Source organism: Ovis aries, chromosome 12, assembly GCF_016772045.2.
Source record: "Ovis aries strain OAR_USU_Benz2616 breed Rambouillet chromosome 12, ARS-UI_Ramb_v3.0, whole genome shotgun sequence".
Taxonomy (NCBI): domain Eukaryota; kingdom Metazoa; phylum Chordata; class Mammalia; order Artiodactyla; family Bovidae; genus Ovis; species Ovis aries.
The window spans coordinates 67,484,740-67,509,426 of NC_056065.1; the positions used below are offsets into that span (position 1 = coordinate 67,484,740).

At 37.6% G+C, this 24,687-nt stretch overlaps 1 protein-coding gene across 2 annotated transcripts in view; it reads left to right on the forward strand.

Annotated features, from left to right (window-relative positions):
- Positions 1–24,687, forward strand: part of PLA2G4A (phospholipase A2 group IVA) — a 165,047-nt gene that overhangs the window by 119,272 nt on the left and 21,088 nt on the right. For both annotated transcript variants that reach the window (XM_042229206.2, XM_004013880.6), the window contains 5 exons: positions 2,576–2,713; positions 2,802–2,894; positions 7,192–7,263; positions 12,001–12,243; positions 19,589–19,773. In XM_042229206.2, the coding sequence (XP_042085140.1) occupies positions 2,576–2,713; positions 2,802–2,894; positions 7,192–7,263; positions 12,001–12,243; positions 19,589–19,773 (731 nt within the window). The remainder of the gene's footprint in view (positions 1–2,575; positions 2,714–2,801; positions 2,895–7,191; positions 7,264–12,000; positions 12,244–19,588; positions 19,774–24,687) is intronic.

The window sequence follows — 24,687 nt, forward strand, 5'->3', positions numbered from 1 at the left end:
TAGAGAAAATGTTTTCAGAGGCTATTGTGAAGATCCAGGAGAGAGTATGGCAGCTTATGCCAGTATGGTCTTGGTGACCAAATGGATCACTAGCCAGTTTCTAATCACATCTGATGATAGAGCCTACAGAACTTGATTTTTTTCTCTTTGAGATATAAGACAAAAAGGACCATCAAGAATAAGCCTAGGGATTTCTCTGGCAGTCCAGTAGTTAAGTGATTGCCTTCCAATGCAGGCGGTGTGTTTGCTATCTTGTCAGGGAGCTGAGATCACACATACCTTGTGGCCAAAAAAGCAACATTTAGCAATCTTGTAATAAATTCAATAAAGACTTTAAACTTGTTCCACATCAAAAAAGAAATCTAAACTCTAAAAAAGAGTTATTCTAAAGTATGGCAAGGATAGTATGGATGGTGGTATGAATATATGAAAAGAAGTACCATTTACGAAGAAGGGGAAGATTGAGAAACTGACAAGGAAGTGGGATTTAGAGCTAGGAATTCTGTTTGGATAGATTAAGATTCAGATGATTTTTAGACATAACCACAGGAATATATGAAATATAATAGTGGCTACTATTTACTGAGTGATTAAAATGTACTATGTCCTCTTCTAAGTTCTTTAAGTTTCTTAACTCATCGGTTCCTCCCCCAAATCTTGCAAACTATCTACTGATTTTATTAGCATTTTACAGATTAAGAGACTAAGACACAGAGAATACATGTAATCTATCCAAAGCTGCATAGTTAGTAAACAACACAACAGAATCTGAGCTCAAGTTTCTGGCTGCAAAGCCTCTGCTCCGAGAAAATAAACTCTGTTGGCTCTATTCCTATGCATTTCTGAATATATACACTATAAAAGCTTTGCACTGTAATTTTGTGAGTTAGAATAATGGTTAATAAGAAAAATGAAGGAAAGATGAAGAACAGGCAAATGTTAGACACCACTTTCTTCCATTTTTATAGTCTGCTTCCATTATCAGAAAGAGTTTAATTTCCTTTGTCTCCTCCATGGATTTCAAACATCTGAGTCGGCAGTTGTAAAACTGTGTCTAATTAAGATGGACTTTATAAAAGATGTCTGAGTTTTTAAATGCCAAAGGGTATTCAGTTTGTGCAAAGTAAGGAATCCTTTTGTGTTCTCATTCATCTATGAGCTTCATCCCCAATATCTATATAACGTCATACGCATGGTTGTTCCTTGTTGTTCAGTTGCTAAGACGTGTCTGACTCTTTGCGGCCCCATGGATTGCAGCATGCCAGATTTCCCCGTCATTCACTATTTCCTGGAGTTTGTTCAGACTCATGTCCATTATGTCAATGATGCCATCCAATCATCTCATCCTCTGTCACCCCGATCTCCTCCCGTGATGACTCAGACAGTAAAGAATCTGCCTGCAATGTAGGAGACCCAGGCTCAATCCTTGGGTGAGGAAGATCCCCTGGAGAAGGGAATGGCTCCCTACTCCAGAATTCCTGCCTGGAGAATTTCATGGACAGAGGAACCTGGCAGGCTACAGTCCATGGGGTTTCAGAGTCAGACACAATTGAGTGACTAACACTTTCACTTTCATATACATGATAGATATTTGTTTTTTTTGTTTTTTTTTTTTGACAGTTTCTTTTTTTTTTCTTTCTTTTTTTTTTTTTTTAAATTTTAAAATCTTTAATTCTTACATGCATTCCCAAACATGAACCCCTCCCACCTCCCTCCCCATAACAACTTTCTGGGTCATCCCCATGCACCAGCCCCAAGCATGCTGCATCCTGCGTCAGACATAGACTGGCGATTCAATTCACATGATAGTATACATGTTAGAATGTCATTCTCCCAAATCATCCCACCCTCTCCCTCTCCCTCTGAGTCCAAAAGTCCGTTATACACATCTGTGTCTCTTTCCCTGTCTTGCATACAGGGTCGTCATTGCCATCTTCCTAAATTCCATATATATGTGTTAGTATACTGTATTGGTGTTTTTCTTTCTGGCTGACTTCACTCTGTATAATCGGCTCCAGTTTCATCCATCTCATCAGAACTGATTCAAATGAATTCTTTTTAACGGCTGAGTAATACTCCATTGTGTATATGTACCACAGCTTTCTTATCCATTCATCTGCTGATGGACATCTAGGTTGTTTCCATGTCCTGGCTATTATAAACTATAAAACACTGATGAAAGAAATCAAAGAGGACACTAATAGATGGAGAAATATACCATGTTCATGGATTGGAAGAATCAATATAGTGAAAATGAGTATACTACCCAAAGCAATTTACAAATTCAATGCAATCCCTATCAAGCTACCAGCCACATTTTCACAGAACTAGAACAAATAATTTCAAGATTTGTATGGAAATACAAAACCTCGAATAGCCAAAAGCAATCTTGAGAAAGAAGAATGGAACTGGAGGAATCAACTTGCCTGACTTCAGGCTCTACTACTAGATATTTGTTAATGTTTAAAAATATTTTAAATGAATGAGAATAATTATACCAGTGTTGGAGTAATCGGTGTGTATATCTCTGCAGTATTTTTCTACTAATGGATTGCATTTTTAAAAATCATTTCAGATTGGGTTGAATTTAGTCCTTTTGAGATTGGCATGGCTAAATATGGTACTTTTATGGCACCTGACTTATTTGGAAGCAAATTTTTTATGGGAACAGTTGTAAAGAAATACGAGGAAAACCCCTTGCATTTCTTAATGGGTAAGTGATCCAAATTTACCATGAGTTTGTTTGACTGTTTTAAATCTTGGTACATTCTAAATCATATTCTGTTTTTGCTCTCCTTTAGGTGTCTGGGGTAGTGCCTTTTCTATATTGTTCAACAGAGTCTTGGGAGTTTCTGGATCACAAAGTAAAGGTTCCACAATGGAAGAAGAACTAGGTATTGTAAAAACATGCTTGCATTGGTCATAATTATGCTATATTGATAAACTTCATTAACACATACATACAAAGTTAAATCTTCATAAAATTGTAATTATTCTAATGCTATCAATATTTTAGATGAATCAACATAATTATTTGCTAAAAATACATGCTTTTACCTCTTAACTATCGTTTTGACATTGAGGTTGTAGAGTTCATAGAAACTGCTGATTCCTGAGAATCCTTTCGTTTTTTTGCCCCTTAATTTTTTTAATTGAAGGATATTTGCTTTACAGAATTTTGTGGTTTTCTGTCATACATCAACAAGACTCAGCCATAGGTACACCCATGTCCCCTCCCTCCCGAACCTCTCTTCCATTTCCCTCCCCATCCCACCCTGCTAGATTGTCACAGAGCCCTTGTTTGAGTTCCCTGAGTCATATGGCAAATTCCCACCGGCTATCTGTTTTACATATGGTAACGTAAGTTTCCATGTTACTCTCTCCATAAATCTCACCCTCTTCCTCCTCCCCTCCCCTTCCCCATGTCCTTAGGTCTGTTTTCTATGTCTGTTTCTCCATTGCTGCCCTGAAAAGAAATTCATCAGTAACATCTTTCTAGTTTCCATATATTTATAGGATCTATGTATATGATATTTATATTTCTCTTTCTGATTTACTTCACTCTGTATAATAGGCTCTAGGTTTGTCTACCTCATTAGAAGTGACTCAGATGCATTCCTTTTTATGGCTGAGTAGTATTCCAGTGTATATATCTACAGTGGAATCAATTTTATGAGAGCATCTTTATTCCTTTTAGTTATTATACATCAAAACATACTATTCGTATTAGAGAATACAAGTGGCCCCTGACTTACTATGGTTCAACTGACAAGTTTTTAACTGTACGATAGTGCAAAAGTCATATCACTCAGTAGAAACCATACTTCAAATTTTGAGTTTTGACCTTTTTCAGGCTAGCGATAAGCAGTACGATACTCCCTGCCAATAGCAAGCTGCCACTCCCAGTCATGTCAGCCATGCAATCACAATGGTAAACAACCCATATACTTAAAACCATTATGCACCCTTATCAAGCATTCTGTTTTTCACTTCCAGCATAGCATTCTATAAATTATGTGAGTTCTTCAACATTTAATATGAAGTGGACTTTGTGGTAGATGATTTTTCCCAACTGTAGGCTAAATGTAAGTTTCTGAGCATGTTTAAGGTACGCTAGACTAAGTTGTGGTGTTCAGTAGATCAGATGTATTAAATGCATGCCTGATGCATCTGACAAAATTTTCTGCTTAGAGTAGGCTTATTGGGATGTAACTCCATCATAAGTCGAGGGAGATCTATTCTCCTTTTATGAATAAGGGCAGCTTTTGGATGATTAGATTCATCAACAGTTGAACACCATATGATACTTAAATTCAAGCTTGATAGTTTATTACCTCTTCAATACTACCTCATTAGAATTCTGTTAGCTTACCAGTCTCCTCCGTCCATGGGATTTGCCAGGCAAGAGTACTGGAGTAGGTTGCCATTGCCTTCTCCTCTTATTGCTAATTCATACCAAAAACATGAAAAAAATATTTCAAATCACAGCTAATAAACTACTGCTAATAATTTTCTTCAAATCTAACTCATGAGCCCATAATAAATTAAAAGTAACTTTTATACAACTTGTAAAAAGTAGAAAAACTCAATTGAGGACCAGTAGTTTTCATTTGTTATAATATTAATGCCATAGAAACATGTTATCTTTAATGAATAAATTTGATTTACACAAAACATACATTCAGGATCTCTCAAGTGCCGTGCCATCTGTATCGTAGTCAGCACTGAAGTTTTGTTATGACTATTTTAACTGGAAGTAGGAAGGGTCAGGGGAATGCTGAATTTGAATTTGGGGCCAGCCCAGCACGGTCTGGGAAGGATCCTGGAGATTATCAACAAAGTACCTCCCTACCTCCTCTTCTGTGCCTCCGAAGTATCCCACATCTATTTCAGAGTTAACAGAACAACAGAAATGACTTTTTCAACAATATCTTTGAAAAATACTTGCATGTTAACAACTTACTGTAGGGTTTTTTCTGATAAACTGTCCTTAGTTATTGCAGACAATGACAGCTGATTTAATTAAGCTCTATATGCAAACAAAAATACAATTATAACTTTAATTGATGTACCCCAACTTGACTTTTAAAAAGTGTGAAGTCACTTTTCCTGCAAGAGTTGATTTTCGATATGTGATATATATATATTAAGTGCAGCAACTTTCTATAGTCCTTAATATTTTGGGTGTAATTCTTAATAAATAATGTGAAACTGATCTTATGATTTCCCTAGAGTCAAAGACTTTAGAATAAAAATAAAAACAACCAAAGAGGCACTTTGTCCTTTAACTTGCTCCTGTCTTGTGAGCATCACCCAGGGAACAAGCAGCCAAGATTGGAACTTTGGAGCGTTCTCTGACCTTAACCACAGGGCTACATGCTCCTAAGGGTAACTGCAAGGCAAAGTGTTTAATGCTAAAATGCTCTGACATAACTTATTTTAATGAACATTGTATCCCAGATGAATATCCTGTTCTCACCTTTAATTTTGTGGGTATAATAAACTCTTCTCTAAGTTATGTAACGTTTTCAGGCAAGAAAAAAAAAGGAGACAAAAAGAACAGAATTACTGCCTTTTTCGAGGCTTGCTTCTCTTGCCCTTCTCTCTTGAATAATCCAGATAAACCCACGGTTTGTTGCTTTTTCCTCCTAAGATAGGAAGAGAATAGGACTGAAACAACACATCTGAGGGTGGGTGAGACAATAGCTGAAGGCTGATGAAAAGCAGAATGTTTATATTCAACATTCTTGAGAATACTCTTTGTTGTTAGATGTCCCCTTTGAGACCAGTGGTTGGCAGCTTCTTTACTTTCACTGTGTGTCAGAATTAAGGGGAATATTGTGTCCTGAGAACCCCCGGCTGGCAGGATGCATGTTACCTCAGATTAGGGAAGGGTTTCCAGGAATGAGACTGGAGAGGTGAGTGACTGAGGGGAATCTCAGGACTCCTGGTGACCCTTTCATCCATTGGCCAGCTAAACTCTGCCTCTTAAAGGGATGCTCAGAGGTGGTTTTAGTTTCATTTTTCTCTTTCAAAGAAAGATTTTAAGGTCAATTGGAGTGTAATATGAACAAACCACGGAGAAGGCAATGGCACCCCACTCCAGGACTCTTGCCTGGAAATTCCCATGTACGGAGGAGCCTGGTGGGCTGCAGTCTGTGGTGTCACAAAGAGTTGGACATGACTGAGCGCCTTCCCTTTCACTGTCCTGCATTGGAGAAGGAAATGGCAACCCACCCCAGTGTTCTTGCCTGGAGACTACCAGGGACGGGGGAGCCTGGTGGGCTGCCGTCTATGGGGTCACACAGAGTCGGACACGACTGAAGTGACTTAGCAGCAGCAGAATGACCAAACCAAATATTATACCTATATTTTTCTGAGTTTAAAAGCCCAAATGGTTCTATCACTGAAAACTATAAATTTGAAGTCAGTCAAAAAAATAAAAATTCTATTGACTAACAGAAGGGAAAAAAAGTCACTCTACAGAAAAGGATTTCATGTAAATATCCCATCAAAGTTTAATTTTTCTATAAATGATGATTATAAAATGGTCTGTGTGTTCCATAATTTGGGTACTTTTTTACTTGAAAAAAGAGAGCTAGGTATAATGATAAATTTCACTCTTATCTTTAAGGCTTTATGGTTTCTATTTTAGTTTTTATAACTGTTCTCTTAATACATTCTGAGGAAGCACAAATTGAAACCAAAACACACATTTCAATAGATAATATTCATTATTATTTAAAAAAATCCCCTCATATTAGTAACTTCATTCATCTTAATAAAACTATTGTAGCCCATTGTAGATTTTGGCTTTACCCTATATTGACTTTCATAAACGTCATTTCAGCACATTTAATTAAAGAAAAATGTATCTCTTGGATAATAAGAATTCTATAATCAAGCTATTCTTCCTGTAAGAATTAATATAAACAAAAATTCTCCCCTTTAAATCACATATGAAGAAATTCTAAACTAATTTTTCGTGCTCTGGGAAATTTTGCTTTCCAATGAGAAATTTGAAAAATACTAGTGAATCTAATACATTTAAATTTACTAAATTGATCTAGATTTACACTGATAAATCTAGTAGCGCTCGCTGGGGTTTTGCTGAGAGTACTTCCTTACAGTAAATTTCACTGTGAGTCTTGACACCTGAGATTCTTTCATTGTTTTGTTTTCTTTCCACAGAAAATATTACAGCAAAGCATATTGTGAGTAATGATAGCTCAGACAGTGATGACGAATCACAAGAACCCAAAGGTAAGAGAGCTGGAAACTCCTCTGGCAGAACTGCATTAGGAAAGACTGTGAATGTTTTGTCTGATTTTCTCACTCAAGATACGAATGGTAGTCTCTGCTTAAGGCACGGAGTGATAGAATTGTAGCTTTCAATTCAGAGAGAGAATCAATGCCATATATGTAATAAAATATGCAACATATAAGTATGCCTTGTTCCATTTATTTTATATACCTCAAAAATTTAATCAGTTGAACAGAGAACAAACTGAGATGGTATAACAGAAATACCAAACTCTGTGTTAAATCTGATTAGAGCACTAGGTTTCTAAGCATAGAAATGGTGATGTCAGAACGTTTTTATGTAGCTTTAATAATTAAAGTTTCATCCTTTAAAATCTTATTATTAAGTAACATTTGAAAAATTAAGTTCTCACTCCATTCCTGAGCTTTATCCCATTGCCAAAATTGTCTCTCTGAAAGGGGATCAGTGATGGAGTAGATTGAGAACTTTTTCTTTCATGTATCACTTTGTTGTATAAACGAGTTCTTTTACACCTTGACAAGGCAGTTTTCACCTTGTGTGGATCACAATAGTCCGTGTGGAGTCAGGGGAGAGCTCTGGAAAAGATCTGGCATATTTGTTGCAGTTATTATGTGGTAAAATGGAATGATTTTACATTTGGACAGAGCCATTTGGGCAAATGTTCCCAATAGCTCAGAAACCAAAAAAAAAAAAAAAAGAATATTTTACAACAACTAGATGATCATGTCCTGTTATAGTTTAAATAAAATCATCTGGATTTTAAAAGAGATTAAAAACTTTTTTGTCCAAAACTTAATTATTTCATCAGCTAAGGTAAGGCTATTAGAAGAGGCTGTTTTATCTTTGCTGAATCAACACTGAAATTAAAGTTCTCTTTTCATAGCCAGGCTGTTATTTTTTAGTTGTTCAGGTCTTTTTTCTTCTATTTTGAATTTCCTTTTAATGAAGGGGGATATAAAAAATGATGGACAGCATATGCTTACCACTCATAGAATTAATTTTGTATTGATGTTGGGACCATCAAGTAGATTAATAATGGTTTATTGATTATTAAGTAAATTGCCAAAATCATCAGTACATTTGATCACCTCTACCAGTACTGGCAGATTATCTTAAAGCTGAGAAGCTCAAGGACCCTCTGTATATGGCTGCTTTGGTTTCAATACCAGCCAACATTGGAGAATGGTATTTAGGGTGTTTTTGAGGATTTCTTATTAGCTCTTAATATTCTGTTTTCTTTTTAAATAACCTTTATTTATTAGAGTAGTTTTAGACTCACAGCAAAATTGAGCAAAAAGTAGAGAGAAGTCCCATATATTCCCTGTATCCACACACATTGCCTCCACCACTTTCAACATCCTGTACTAGAGAGGTACATTTATTACAGTCAATGAACCTATACTGACATGTCATTATCACCCAAAGTCTAAGCTTTAGGGTTCACTCTTGATATTGTATGTTCTACAGGTTTTCACAAGTGTATAATGACATATATCTAACATTATAGTGTCATAAGAGGAATTTCACTACCTTTAAAATTCTCTGTGCTCTAAATATCCCTCTGTTTCCCACTCCCCACCCCCTCGGCAACCCCATCTTTTTACTGTCTCCATTTTGCATTTCTGGAATGTCATCTAGTTGGAATCATTCAATGGATAAACTTTTCAGATTGGCTCCCTTTGCTTAGTAATATGCATTTGAGTTACCTCCATATCTTTTCATGGCTTCATTTCTCTTTAGCATTGGATAGTATTTCATTGTCTGGGTATTATTACACAGTTTGTCCATTCACCTACTGAAGAACATCTTGGTGACTTTCAAATTTGGGCAGTTATGAATGGCTCTGTTATAAAACTCCATGTTCGGATTTTTATGTGCATATAAGTTTTCAACTCCTTTGGGTAGAAATGAAGGAGAATGATTACAGCATCATGTGATACAAGTATAATTAAGTTTTGTAAGAAACTTCCAAAGAGGTTGTACCACTTTGCTTTTCCACCATCAGTGTTTGAGTATCCTGTTGTTTCAAATTCTAACCAGCATTTGGTGTCGTCTGTTTTGGATTTTGACATTTCTAATAGGTGTGTAGTGTCATCTTGGTTTTATTTGCATCTCCCTGATGACGTGTGATGAAACATCTTTCCATAAATGTGCTTGTCATCTATATGTCTTTTTTTTTCAAGATTTTTTTTTTAATGTGGTCCAGTTTTAAAATCTTTATTGAATTTGTTACAATATTGCTTTGTTTCCTGTTTGGTTTTCTGACCTGGAGGTATGTGGTATCTTAGTTACCCGCCCAGGGATTGAACCTGCGCTCCCTGCATTGGAGGGTGAAGTCCTGACCGTTGAATTGCAAGGGAAGTCCCCTTTTTCGGCACGGTGTATGTTAAGGTCTTTTGCCCATTTTTAAATCAGGATGTTTGTTTTCTTATTTGTTGAGTTTTAAAAAGTTCTTTGTACATTTTGGGTAATACCCCATTATCAGATGAGTCTTTTGCAAATATTTTCTCCCAGTCTGTAGCTTGTCTTCTTCTCTTGAGGCTTCTTTGTATTTAGTCAAGTGATTTTGAACGTGATTTTAAGACATTTTCAGGTTCAGTTTTTTCAAATCTCTACTGGCATCATTTTGCCTCCTCTTACAGAATTGCTGTAATCATAAAACTAGCAAATGCATACTCTTTGTGGCCCCATGGACTATAGCCTACTACACTCCTCCATCCATGGGATTTTCCAGGCAAGAGTATTGGAGTGGGTTGCTATTTCCTTCTCCAGAGGATCTTCCTGACCCAGGGATCAAACCCAGGGTTCCCGCACTGTAGGCAGATGCTTTACCGTCTGAGCCACCAGGGAAGTCAAATGCATACAAAGGGCTTTACACTGTGAAAGGCTAATAAATAGGAATTTACTATTAGTATTAAAGCTAATAAGCAAGATGTATCATTTGTGTTATCTTGTTGCCATTTCCAAATATGTCATATGGAAGGTAGACCCATTGCTGGCATAGAAGTGAGATAAATTTGATAACAACAATACTGATGACAGAAAAGGAAAAGAAGAGGAAGCACCAAATCTTCCCGGGAAATAATTGAGGATCTTATTCATATCCTGTGTAACTGAAGATATAGATCATTTATTTTAAAGCTTGATTTCTTCTAGTGAAAGATTTTCTTTGTCATATTTGGCATTAGAAAAGCGTGGGAGTAGAAAAGATTGTATATTTGTTTTTTCATGACCATGCAGTCATCTGGATTGGTGATGGAGAGAAAGAGCCCTTCACTTACTGAGCTCAGTTAAGCTAATCTTTTGAAGATATTATGGTTTTATGTACGTTTAGTTAGCGTTTATTGAAAATTATGAAGTTTGAATATAGATTCTCTTTTTCCTCTCTCAATACACACACACACACATATAGATTTATATATGCATGTATATTTATAGTCAAAGTTCCCAGAAATCTGAACAGAAGTGTTCTAGGTAAGGGATTATCCTCTACCATACAGTGTTCTTAGATTTGACTTATGAATGAAGAATATTGATGATAACGATTACGATGCTGCTGCTACTACAGCTACTCCTACTAACCAACTAGTGTTTACTGAGGATTTAACGTAGGCCAGGCACTTTTCCAAGAAATTTGCATGAATGCATTAACTTAGTTTATCCTCATAACAACCCAATGAGGTTTACTGATGAGGAAATGAATACTGAAAATAGTAAACAGTGGAGAAAGGATTGGAATCTGGGCAGTCTGATTCTGGAACCAGTGCTCTAAATAATGACACAATATGGCTTCCCAGTAGTATTGACGAGTGCATCGATTTTAAGGAAAATGTCATTGAAAACTGCTTCTTTTGGAAGACTGTCAAATTTTAAAACCATTTTAAAACATAAATTTAAATTATAGACTTTTAAACCCCAAACTTTATAAGCAAGAATGCAATGACCTTTCAGAGGGTGTTTATAGAGAAGCAAATATATATTGAGTCCTTCCATTGTCTGCTCTCAGTTTGCATGATTTCTGGATGTTTCTCTAACATGACAGGGAAGGAAACTTGGGAAAGGAGGGGGATTAGCTACTATGGATATTCCCTCTTATGCATAGCCATAGCCAAGAAAAGAGAAGAAAAGAATTGGGGAAAGGGGAAAAAATGGAAAAATAGAAGTTTCTCTAAAAATCAAAGAATAAGCCAAGTAACACTGTCAAGAATATAGCCTTTAGACTGACTATAGGTAAAGGGTAGAAAGAAAAGTGAAGTCCGACTCTTTGTGACCCCATGGATTGTAGCCTACCAGGCTTCTTCATCCATGGGATTTTCCAGGCAAGAGTACTGCAGTGGGTTTCCGTTTCCTTCTCCAGAGGATCTTCCCGATCCAGGGGTCAAACCTGGGTCTCCCACATTGTAGGCAGATGCTTTTACTGTCTGAGCCACCAGGGAAGTTGGTAAAGGTAAGAACAATTTAAGAACAAAAATGGTTAACTGAAATATTGACTTTATTAATTTACATGAATAAACATTTGTTGAATAAAAAACTGGAGGGGTTTCCTTGGCAGTTCTGTGGTTAAGACTCTGTGCTTCCACTGCCAGGGGGCATGGGTTTGATCCCTGGTTGGGGAACTGAGAACCTGCATTCCCCTAATGTTAACACTCTATAGACCAAAGATCTTTTTTCATTTTTATGGATTTTGGACAATGTATAATGATCTTTTTCTGTAGGCACTGAAAATGAAGAAGCAGAAAGGGAATATCAAAATGATAATCAAGCAAGTTGGGTCCAACGTATGCTCATGGCCTTGGTGGGTGACTCAGCTTTGTTCAATACCAGAGAAGGACGTGCCGGGAAGGTGCACAACTTCATGCTGGGCTTGAATCTCAATACATCCTATCCAATGTCTCCTCTGAGAGACTTTACCATGCAAGAGTCCCTGGATGAAGACGAACTGGATGCCGCTGTCGCAGGTAGGTACACAAAGTGTAACCCACGAAAGCTAATTCAAGAGATTGTTCTTCCTTCTCTGCAGAGGAGCATTTTAATTACTGTTACTAGTAACTCATTTATAATCCAGTTTTAAAACATGCATTTAATGGGGGGTGGGGGAGGGAATTCTCTGGTGGCTCAGATGGTAAGGAGTTTGCCTGCAATGTGGGAAACCCGGGTTTGATCCCTGGATCCAGATGAGCCACTGAAGAAGGAAATGGCAACCCACTCCAGTATTCTTGCCTGGAGAATTCCATGGATGAAGGAGCCTGGCAAGCTACAGTCCATGGGGTTGCAAAGAGTCAGACACGACAGAACGACTTCGCTTTCTTTTCTTTTTAATGGGGAAGGACCATGATTTATTGGTTTTTTGGAAGAAAAAATACGCTGGACAGGAAACAGCATCGTCGTGTCAACATAAACGATTTTCATTGAAATATTGAGAGGGACTTTGCTTCTCTGTGTTGGTCAAGGCTCACTCACTGGAAACAGGAAACCCTCTCGCTTGTTTAAGTGAAAGGGGTTTAAAGAAGGGAATTGAGTGCTTACAAAACTGTTCTGAGGCATGGAGGAGCAAGCTCCAGGCTAAGCATCTAGGAATGATTCCAAAACACTTCAAAATCACCCCCACAAACACCCCCACAACAGTGCTTGGCAGTAGAAATAGCACAAATGCAGTCTCTGTCTCATTTCCTCCTTCAAATCTCATGTGGGTGTTTCTCCTTGGCAAAGGAAGTAAGTCTCAGCAGACCCAGAGCTGGGAGGGAATCTTATGTATGAAGTCCTCCCCGACCCCTGCCCCCTGCTCCTAGGAGTGCAGAGCAGTAATGCCTGCCCCTAGGGGTGAGAGTCAGCTGTGTTTACCTATTTACAGCATCCCTCTGCCTATAGAATTTTTTAAATTTTATTTTTAATTGGAAGACAATTGCTTTACAATATTGTGTTAGTTCCTGCCAAACTGTCAACATGCATCAGCCATAGGTATACATATGTCCCCTCCCTCTTGAACCTCCCTCCCACCCCCCACCACATCTCACCCCTCTAGCTTGTCAGGGAGCACCAGGTTTGAGTTCCCGGCTTCATGCATCAAATTCCCACTGGCTATCCATTTTACGTATGGTAATACATGTTTCAATGTTAACTCTTTCCATTCACCCCTCTCCTTCCTTCACCCCCAGTGTCTACAAGCCTGTTCTCTCTGCATCTCCTCTTGCCTTGCAAGTAGGTTCATCAGTACTATCTTTCTGGACCCCGTAGAGTTCCTATTATACAGAGTGAAGTAAAGGCAGAGAAAAAGAAATACCGTATATTAACAGGCTATTGAATTTGTCCCTCCAGTTCTCTGAAAGATTAGATAACTTTCTTAAGGCCCCTTAAGAATCCCACTAAGAACCCACTTACTGTCAGGATTGTCAGCTAGCCAAACTAAAGAATACTTCCAATTCTTCATTTCCATGGGTGTTCCAAATTAAAAGTTAAATTTGCCTTGGTGACTAATCACTACATAATCATCTTTCTTATAATGCTCCTGTCATCGTAAACTTTTTCTACTTCATCATGCCATGTTGTTTCCCTTAATTGCCCAAATGTCATTTTGCAATCATTTCTGCCTAAGAACATTGACAGGAGGCTATGAAAATGTAAACGGAAAATTTTCCAAAAATCTTCCTGCTACTCTTTGTTGAAGGATTCTACCTATATTTGTCAAAATTAGGACATGGCTTTAGATCTTTTTGTTTAGGTAACGCTGTTTGTTTGTTACTTGAGTTTAAGGGAGATTGCAGAAGCAAAATTTACCCCTGTTTTTAAACAAGAGAAGTGGAAACTCACTATATTTTGCATTATGTTTGTGGCATCAAAGTCTAGGATATGAGATATATCTGATTATACACCTGCCATGCAAACCCTTTCATATGAACTATAATAAAAGTCTATGAATATTTGTGATACAGTCAGTATCTTTTTAAAAATTCATCCAAAATAAAAACCCTTGACTGTACAATCAGTGATGGTATTTCTGTGTGTGTTACTTATGATTTTACTTACTGCTATTGCAATACCAGTTAAATGCATCTTCTTTAGAAACTTAGGCTTTATAGATGAGTGATGATGGGTTTAAAAAAAAAAAAAAAAACTTAGCCTCACAGAGCATTTAGAACCAGAAAGAATCATTAGTATTTTACTCCATAGAAAAGGAAGATCAAAGGAGTCAGCATCATGTTTGCCTAGAATTGCTCAACTGAACTGGAATTGGGACACTTGAATAGGCCTCTTGACATTGCTCAGAAGCCTTTCCCTTCTGCTCACTCCCTTCCGCATAGCCTTTGGTTTTATTAGTCATTGTCTTGCTGATGCAAAAATGGAAGTTTCCTTGTGTGTACTTATTACATTTGTTTTATGTTACTACTTTGATCTTTCTGTGGTTTACACAGCACGAGCTCCGCACTCAACATTTTAACAACTTCCTGGTGATTTCACAGTAGATTTGGAAATGTTAGGGTTGCTAGGTAAAGCACAGTGCTCAGTTAAATTTGAATTTCAATTCATATATATATAGATATATATCTATATATGTAGATAGATATATATCTATATATATATATATAGGGAGAGAGAGAGAAAATAAGTACGCTCCTTTGTAACATTTGGGACATTCTCATATAAAAATCATTTGCTATTTATCTGAAATTCAAATCTAACTGGACATCCTACATTTTTATTAGGTAAATTTGGTACCCTTAGGAAGTGTGCCTCTTTCATTATGCTTACCTTATCTCAGAGTGTTCTTCATTTTCCTCTTTCCTCTTTTCATCCTAAAATATGATATTACATATTTTAATATTGCAATTAAAATATATTAAATAGACTAAATATTTCTATTGTTGGGAAATTTTGATTTGTTCTAACCTAGAATTATTAAAGTATTAGTAGCTCAGTTGTGTCGACTCTGCAACTTCATAGACTATAGCCCACTGTAGCTCATGGAATTCTCCAGGCAAGAATACTGGAGTGGGTAACCATTCCCTTCTCTAGGATGTCTTCCTGACCTAGGGATCAAACCTGGGTCTCTTGCATGGCAGGCAGAATCTTTACTGTCTGAGTCACCAGGGAAGCCCAAAATTATTTTAAAGTAATGAACTTTGGAAGGAGCTTTAAATATTGTCAGTGAACATCTCATCGAATTATACTCGTTATTTTGTATTTTTCTGATTGGAAAAATGTATACAGAATGTTGACTAGTGAAAAATCTAGTCAGATGAGTGACAAGTTCATTCAAATTTATTGTTTATAAACCAACATTATTAAAAATGACTACATTTTAGACTAAATGTACCAAGTTGATTAGTGCTTTTTCAGATAAAACTTTTACCAGGATGGACTCCACTTATCTCCTTCTGGTTATTTCCAAGTTTTAGAATGATTGTATGTTTGGAATGAAAAGTTTCAAGGTTTAGCATAAATAAATGGTAGTCAACTTGGTTCATAAAGTCTTCATTAAAATTTTTATTTATTATACAATTAAAATACCACAATTAAATTAAAACATTAAGGTTATTCCTCTTTTATCTTAAATATAGAGTTTTTTTATCTTATCTATATATTATGTTGGAAAATTTTCACATTTGCTTTACTATTTTGTTTAAACAGATTAAAATTTGAGCATCTTAAAACAATCAACCTAAAATGAGAAAAAGATAGTGTGCTATTTTTGTGCTTATTACTTCACCTTGCAGTCCCTCTTTTGAAAACAAGAGAAATCAGATGATAAAATTCCCTTCATTTGTTTACCTCAAAATAGTTGTATACCTGTGGAAACTAATTTTGGATAAGCTGGTCATTAGTTACGTGACTTCTTTCCTGTTTACTTTTGTGTTTATGTTATTTTCTGCAATACACGCCATCTGGAATAAGAAATCAAGACATGACTTCATCTAGGGAAGAGTTCAAAACACAAACATCCAAATATTTGTGCATTATAAATGGAATCAGTTGATGTATTTGTAAAATGACCCTCATAAAATTTCCACAGCAGAATCGCTTTAAGAAAATGGTTCATAATTATAAAGCAGAGCACGTTTCCATACCTATCAAAGAACCTGGTTCACTCATTCACAGGTTTGGAAACCATGTATGCTTTAATTTACGGGAGGATGTTCTTTCATAGGGGCACTTATCAAACTTCCTGTAACATTTTAGTGGATGGTAATAAATAGGGATCAAGTTCAAATAAGTTTGGTAAAACTAACAACTCCACATCCCACTTCACAATGCAATGGGATGCTCTAATGAGTTTGAGAGGTCCTACTTAAAGACTGGTTAAGTATAGTACTTTAAAAGCAGACTAGCTGTATCTGTGGAGAAGGAAATGGCAACCCGCTCCAGTGTTCTTGCCTGGAGAATCCCAGGGATGGGGGAGCCTGGTGGGCTGCCGTCTGTGGGGTCTCACAGAGTCAGACATGACTGAAGCGACTTAGCTGCAGCAGCAGCAGCTGTATTTGAATCCCAGTTGTGTCATTTATTAGCTGGACAGTCCCGTGCCATTACTAGCTTAACCTCAGTAAGCAACAAGAGAAAAGTAGAGTAACGCTAAAAACCAGCACCCTGATCCTGATGAACCTGTAGGTTAGTGAGTATGCAATAGTCCTTACAGTTTACCCCGAAGGTTGACTTTAAAATAGAAAGTTGTTAACTGTCTTATAGAGTTATTGTCAGGATTAAGTAGCATCTCCTCTTAAAAGTGCTGTTAGTCCAAGGCATAGTAAGGAATATAGGGAACACACATGATAATTTGCTGTTACTTTAAGTTGTTGAATCTTGTATTTCTCAAACCTATTTAATCATGCAACTCTTATTTTTTACATAGAATATCTGGTAATATCTTGCAAAACTGTGTTTTTTACAACACAGTTAAGAAATGTTGTTTCCTGTCAGTTTAGGTGGATAGTTGGAATCATGGTGGTTAGCTACATGCCAGAGCTGTGAGCTGGTCTACATAAAGACTTTTCTCTCAAATGTAATCTTGGATTTAAAAGAGGAAAAAGGAGACTATCAGTTTCATGATGAGAGGGAGCAAATCAAATAGAATAAGAGAGAAATAGTCTGTTACTAGTTAACCTTTTAGCTGAAATTTAAAGCATCAGTTTATGAAACCAAAAAAATTATTTGTGAATTATCATTGCAGTTTGTTAGGGAAAATTTCTGCATTGTAAACAAATATTCCCATTAATGATTTAATTTTTTATGCTTATTGTGAAATATGCATATCAATGTGGTTTTCATGATTGATAGATGCATGTGCAGATTACCTCTGTGCATTGCATTTATTGCGTTTTTAAATTACCCATTTCAAAATTCTTGAGTCTTATGGCTGTGCCACTCACTTTCTGAAGTGACAATGTGACTCTGTGTTTAGGGTTTAGACTTCGTGGACCAGGCTTTGAGTCTTCATTCTTACTATGTTCAACTGGACCCCATGGGGCCTCATATCCTTATCTTTAAAATGATATAAATGATATTTCCTTTGTCTTCTGGTAAATCTTATATATGAAATTACTAATACATGGGCTTCCCAGGTGGCTCAGTGGTAAAGAATCTGTCTGCAATGCAGGAGACACGGATTCGATCCCTGGCTCAGGAAGATCCCATGAAGAAGGAAATGGCAACCCACTCCTGTATTCTTGCCTGGGAAATCGCATGGACAGAGGAGCCTGGAGGGCTACAGTCCATGAAGTTGCAAAGAGTCAGACATAGCTAAGTGACAGAGCACTGCTGCTATACAATATATTATATACATGCAAATAAAGCTGCTTTTAGGAGGAATACAAATACCCAAATAAAAATTTTCCAGCTTCTTAGTGAAATATTTTAAAACTTACACAGACTCACAATTTTTTGCCTTATAGAATTGTTAAACAATAAACTTTTCAGAGGGATAGATGTTAAAGTTGGGTTTGATAACATATATGTAATATAACAAAGGGGCTTCCCAGGTGGCACTAGTGGTAAAGAACCCGCCTGCCAGTGCATGAGATGCAGGCTTTGTTGCCCCGTGGCTTGTGGGATCTTAGTTCCCAGACCAGGGATTGAACCCATGTCCCATGCATTGGAAGGCAGATTCTTAACTGCTGGACTAGCAGGAAAGTCCCTGAATCTGGTCTTAAAGTCTCTGTCTCAGAGAGGTCTCTCCTGACCATCTGCCTGAACTTCTTCCCTACCCTGCAGTTGTTGTTGTTGTTGTTCAGTCACTAAGTCGTATCCACGGTTTTGCAGCCCATGGCCTATAGCCCAGCAGGCTCTGCTGTCCATGGGATTTCCTAGGCAAGAATACTGGAGTGCGTAGCCATTTCCTTCTTCAGGGGATCTTCCCCGGATCAGGGACCCCGGATCAGGGATCAAACCCATGTCTCCTGCATTGGCAGGTGGATTCTGTACCATTGAGTCACCAGAGAAGCACACCCCCCCCACCCCCACATTCCTGTTACCCTCTATTATTATTTTCATTCCTTTTATCAGTGCCTGAACCATTTTTTAATATATTTGTTTACTGACTTACCAGCAGTGTGCTCTATTGGAGCAGTTTGCATCTCTTGTTCGGCACTTAAGTAGTGCCTAGATAGTAGCAGATGATGTGTGTTGGCTCAATTGCCTGGACTATTCTCCGGGACTTCCATCACCTAGAGAGATGCTTGTGGGACCCTTCAGACTCTGCCACTCCCTAGTTATGCCACTTTAGAGATGCATTTTATGTATTTCATTCTCCATTTATAGTATCCTCTATCTCACATGTCTGTTCTAAGTCTTTAAAAAGATAATGCCTGAGGAAGTGTTTTTAAACCTGTAAAGACCTATGTAATGTAAGTAATCCTAGGACAGGGCTCATGGTACACAGCTTAAACTTACTCCTAGGGCCTGAGCCTTGCTTGCATTTTCAATATTTTGTCCTACTTAATTCTCACAGCAGCGACTTCCCTGGCAGTCGAGTGGTTAAGACTCAGGGTGTGTGGGTTTGATCCCTGGTCCAGGAGTTAAGATCCCACATGTCTCATGGCCAAAAACCCAAAACTTAAAACAGAAACAATATTGTAACAAATTCAATATAGATTTTAAAAATGGTCCACATTAAAAAAATAAATCTTAAAGAAATTCCTCACAGCACTCTTACTGATAGAACCTTTTACTCTGATGTTACAGATGAAGAGTCTCCAAGGCCTGAGGGTCTAACCTTTCGGAATTCTTCTCACATATATACATAACAAATAGTTTTAAATTCTAAATAATGTTAAGTGATCATTTAACCCATTCTGATCATTTCTTTCCTTTTTAAAGATCCTGATGAATTTGAGCAGATATATGAACCTTTGGATGTCAAAAGTAAAAAGATCCATGTGGTGGACAGTGGCCTCACATTTAACCTTCCATACCCTTTGATCCTGAGACCTCAGAGGGGAGTTGATCTCATCATCTCCTTTGACTTTTCTGCAAGACCAAGTGACTCCAGTCCTCCGTTCAAGGTAAGGAGAATTTATATAGCATTCCATCACCTGCCACATTCTTGTGTATGTCTTGTAGCTATCTTTGTCTTCTGGATCCTGATTTCTTATCCCTTTAGCATCTTTTCTACTTTATTATGAGTAATATTTCTAAAACACAGATGTGATTCAATCACTTTTCCACTTAACAAAGCCTTTAATTGATTTCCCAAGCCTCATTCAAGTTCACAGTCCTGAACAGGACAAGAACAATGCAATATGTTTGAAGTTCAGGAAGCAAATTAGCTTGAAATTTGAGAGTTAGCAGGTAAAAGATAAGTAAAGCCAAGTGAAGCCATGCATGGGCTTCCCTGGTAGCTCAGTTGGTAAACAATCTGCCTGCAATGCAGGAGACCCCAGTTCCATCCCTGGGTCGGGAAGATCCCCTGGAGAAGGGATAGGCTGCCTACTCCAGTATTCTTGGGTTTCCCTGGTGGCGCAGCTGATAAAGAATCTGCCTGTAATGTGGGAGACCTCGGTTCGATCCCTGGGTTAGGAAGACCCCCTGGAGAAGGGAAAGGCTACCCACTCTAGTATTCTGGCCTGGAGAATTCCATAGACCGTTTAGTCCATGGGATCGCAAAGAGTCAAACATGACTGAACAACTTTTACTTGACTTTTCAAAGCCATGCATGGGGAATGTATACCATGAGGAGAGAAGAGGACATGAAATAGTATCTTGATGATTCAACAGCAGTATCTGGGGAAAAGGACAAAAATGAAGGAAGTATGCAGTATTATAAAACTAACTGAAGATATTTAACAACAAAATGTCTTTGGTTAAGTGGATGAGAGCAGTTTCAATAGGACCGAAAGAGCAGATGTCATACTGCAGTGATTTGAAGGTTCAGTGGAAGTTAAGAACATGGAGACAATCCTATAAACCATTCCAGGAAGAAGGAAATGGACTATATCTGCAGGAGGATGTGGGGAATAGGAAAATTGCATGTATGTGGAAGGGTGGGTTGGAAATACTTGAGTGTGTTTAAATGTTTTGATGTCTAGGACTTGTGAATGAAGCAATGTTGTGGAAGATGGAGAGATGATGTATACAACAGAATCACATCCCTGGGAGATTGTAGGGGTGGGGAGTGGAAGGGAGATACAAGAATACAGATGGAGAGGAGTCTAGATACATCCGTATTGGGGCAAGAGAGAAGGGGGATGTTGTGGTTGTGGATTGAAGGCACAGAGTTGTAGGTACAGAGATGGGAAGATAGGAAAGCACTCATGCGATGACTTCTAACTTTTAGAGGAATTCGGGAGTCAGCACTATCTTTTGAGTAGAGAGGAGGTTGAGCCAGGGGTACAAGGATAACAAGTCTGCCTGTCTGAAGACACAAGGAAAATTTCTAACTAGGGTCATGTGGAAAGATTGCTGGGCAGCATCTAAGTGAGACATGAATGTTGTTTGTCCCCTTGACTTCAAACTTCCTTTCAATATAGCTCAAATATTACCTTTCTTGACCTCCACAAGTATAGTTGTAGTAGGAAAGGCTTAGTAAATTCTCCTAACACAGCAATTTTCATGTTGTCCTGTCTATATTTGTTTACTTCCACTCTCTGTGAACTCTCTGTGAACTCGTTGGAGACTAGAACATTAACTTGTGTGTGTGTTTGTGTGTGTGTGTATTTGTGTTTTGTTTTAATCATTTGGTTCTAATTGCTATATAAGTGCTAGCCAAAATTATGGGATGTAGGATATGTTTTATGGGTGAATGAATGAAATATTATAATAGAGATGAAGTTACTATCTCCATTTCATAGATTAAGAAACAGGTACTCACAGAGATCAAGTGAAACATTTCACCATCTCCCAACCAGGAAAAGTTAGTGATGACCCAGGTCCTTGGACATGTTTTCATTTCTGTTGTACTCTTAAGATGTTCTCAAGACCCAATGATGGTTATAATAACTCTTTAACATATATAAATCTCATATTTTAAAAGCGCTTTCATATTTCACCTTTTTTGAGGCAGTTAGTAGTATTCAGAGAAGGAAACAAGGATTGATGAGATAAGAAATCTCATCACGCCAAGAAATTAAATAAGATAATGGGTGAAAGGTCTTCCCATTAAGAATCTGCTTGCAATGCAGGAGACATGGGTTCACTCCCTGGGTTGGGAAGATCCCCCTGGAGTAGGAAATGGCAACCCACTCCAGTATTCTTGCCTGGAAAATCCCATGGACAGAGGAGCCTGGTGGGCCACAGTCCATGACATTGCAAAAGAGTTGCACTGACTTAGCAACTAAACAACAACAACAACTGTGAGTGTTATAGGAGATCCATTCAAAAATAGATCGGTGTGTTCTGGAGTAGACAAGCAGGGAAATAAGTGAAATTGGATGAAAATGGCCCAGAAATGGCAATGAGCACATCTGAGGAGTGATCTGATTAAAATGATAGATATTACACTCCCATTAGGAGGGCTTTAAAGAAGAATTTATGGTTGGATGATAGCAAATGGAAAATCAGTGAAGGATTTCCAGCAGACAAATGACTTCATGAAACTGGAATTTTAGAATGATTAATCTGATAACAGAAAATTGGATGAATTGGGGGATGGAGAGCAAAAGGTTAAAATTAAGAGGGATTTACTGTAATGTAAGTGTAGGACAGTGAAGTATGCACCAGGGAGGGTGACTGTGAAAACCAAGAGCAGGATTTGATGATGGATGAGCAGCAATGGGGAGGTGAGTTTCAACGTATGACTCCACTGTGATAATTTAGGAGCTCACTCTGGAGGTGGAAGAACCTGATTATTCATTTCACCAATGGAAATGTAAAATGTCAAAGTCATCATTTTATACATGAATCAGAGCTCCACCACCTTAATGAACTGATATTAGAAGGTTTTAGAATATTATGTTGTACCTCTGAAAAGAACCATTGTACTTTGTTGTAGTTTTTAAACATACTTTGATTCACTATTTCTAATTAAAAAGATTACTCATAAAAATACATCAAGTGCTTCTGCTATTCATAGACAATAGCTGCTGATATTTTGTTTCTATTTTTTTCTCTCTTCACTGCATGTGTGCATACATACGTGCATATGTATGTATCAACACCAGGGTTATATGTTTTTGCAATCTGCTTCTTTCTTCTAAAAGTTACATTGTAAGCATTTCCCCATGCCATTCAATATTTTTAGAACATAATTTTAAACACAGAATGATATCTCTGTATATGAAGAAGCAAGAATTTATTATCAGTGCTCTGTTTTCGACTTTTAGATTATTGCTATCTTGTCAATTCTTTCTTCTAATTGTCATCTTTGCACATGAATCTTTAACCACACTTTTTATTATTCCCTTACTTGGATTCTTAGATATATATATGTTAAGATTTTTAATAAACATTTCCAGATCACTTTCCAAAAAAGCTGTACCAGTTTATATTACTGTATTAGGTTGTATAGGCAAATCCTTGTTTTACATGGCTTTACTGGCATGGAAAAATATTACAGCTGTTTATGCTCATAGATGTGCTTTAGAATGATTTTGTCAATTCCTTACACCTTCCCCTCTTCCTCCTATGTGAATATACCCTTTAACGATTGGTTTGGTGTAGCATGAAGCCTGTCATTCTAGCATTAATGAGCTGTATTTTCAGAGACTTAATACAAAAGAAATTTCAATATATTATATATGATACATTTTCCTCCAAAAATGGACTTCAGAAAATACAGAGTGAGTGAAATGAACTTTTCAGTCTCACTTGGAATATTTAAAAAGATTTTTTAAACTTATGAGTATTGTTATATAGATTGTCATTATAATAATATGCATTTCAATATGAACTTAAAAGATTACTCAAATATAATTTTTAAGTTAATAAAAAATATTGTTTAGTTCAGTCACTCAGTTGCGTCCAACTCTTTGTGACCCCATGAATCGCAGCACGCCAGGCCTCCCTGTCCATCACCAACCCCCAGAGCTCACTAGACTCATGTCCATCAAGTCAGTGATGCCATCCAGCCATCTCATCCTCTGTCGTTCCCTTCTCCTCCTGCCCCCAATCCCTCCCAGCATCAGAATCTTTTCAAATGAATCAATTCTTCTCATGAGGTGGCCAAAGTACTGGAGTTTCAGCTTTAGCATCATTCCCTCCAAAGAAATCCCAGGGCTGATCTCCTTTAGAACGGACTGGTTGGATCTCCTTGCAGTCCATGGGACTCTCAAGAGTCTTCTCCAACACCACAGTTCAAAAGCATCAATTCTTCAGCACTCAGCCTTCTTCACAGTCCAACTCTCACATCCATACATGACTACTGGAAAAACCATAGCATTGACTAGACGGACCTTAGTCGGCAAAGTAATGTCTCTGCTTTTGAATATGCTATCCAGGTTGGTCATAACTTTTCTTCCAAGGAGTAAGCGTCTTTTAATTTCATGGCTGCAGTCACCATCTACAGTGATTTTGGAGCTCAAAAAAATAGAGTCTGACACTGTTTCCACTGTTTCCCCATCTATTTCCCATGAAGTGATGGAACCAGATGCCATGATCTTCGTTTTCTGAATGTTGAGCTTTAAGCCAACTTTTTCACTCTCCACTTTCACTTTCATCAAGAAGCTTTTTAGTTCCTCTTCACTTTCTGCCATAAGGGTGGTGTCATCTGCATATCTGAGGTTATTGATATTTCTCCCGTCAATCTTGATTCCAGCTTGTGCTTCTTCCAGCCCAGTGTTTCTCATGATGTACCCAGCATATAAGTATAAAAATATTGTACTATTAATACTAAAGTGGAATACTTATTATAGGTATGATATGTACTAAGTTGCTTCAGTCATATCTGACTCTTTGTGACTCTCTGAACAAGCCTTCCAGACTCCTCTGTTCATTGGAGTCTCCAGGCAAGAATGTTGGAGTCGGTTGCCATGCCCTCCTCCAGG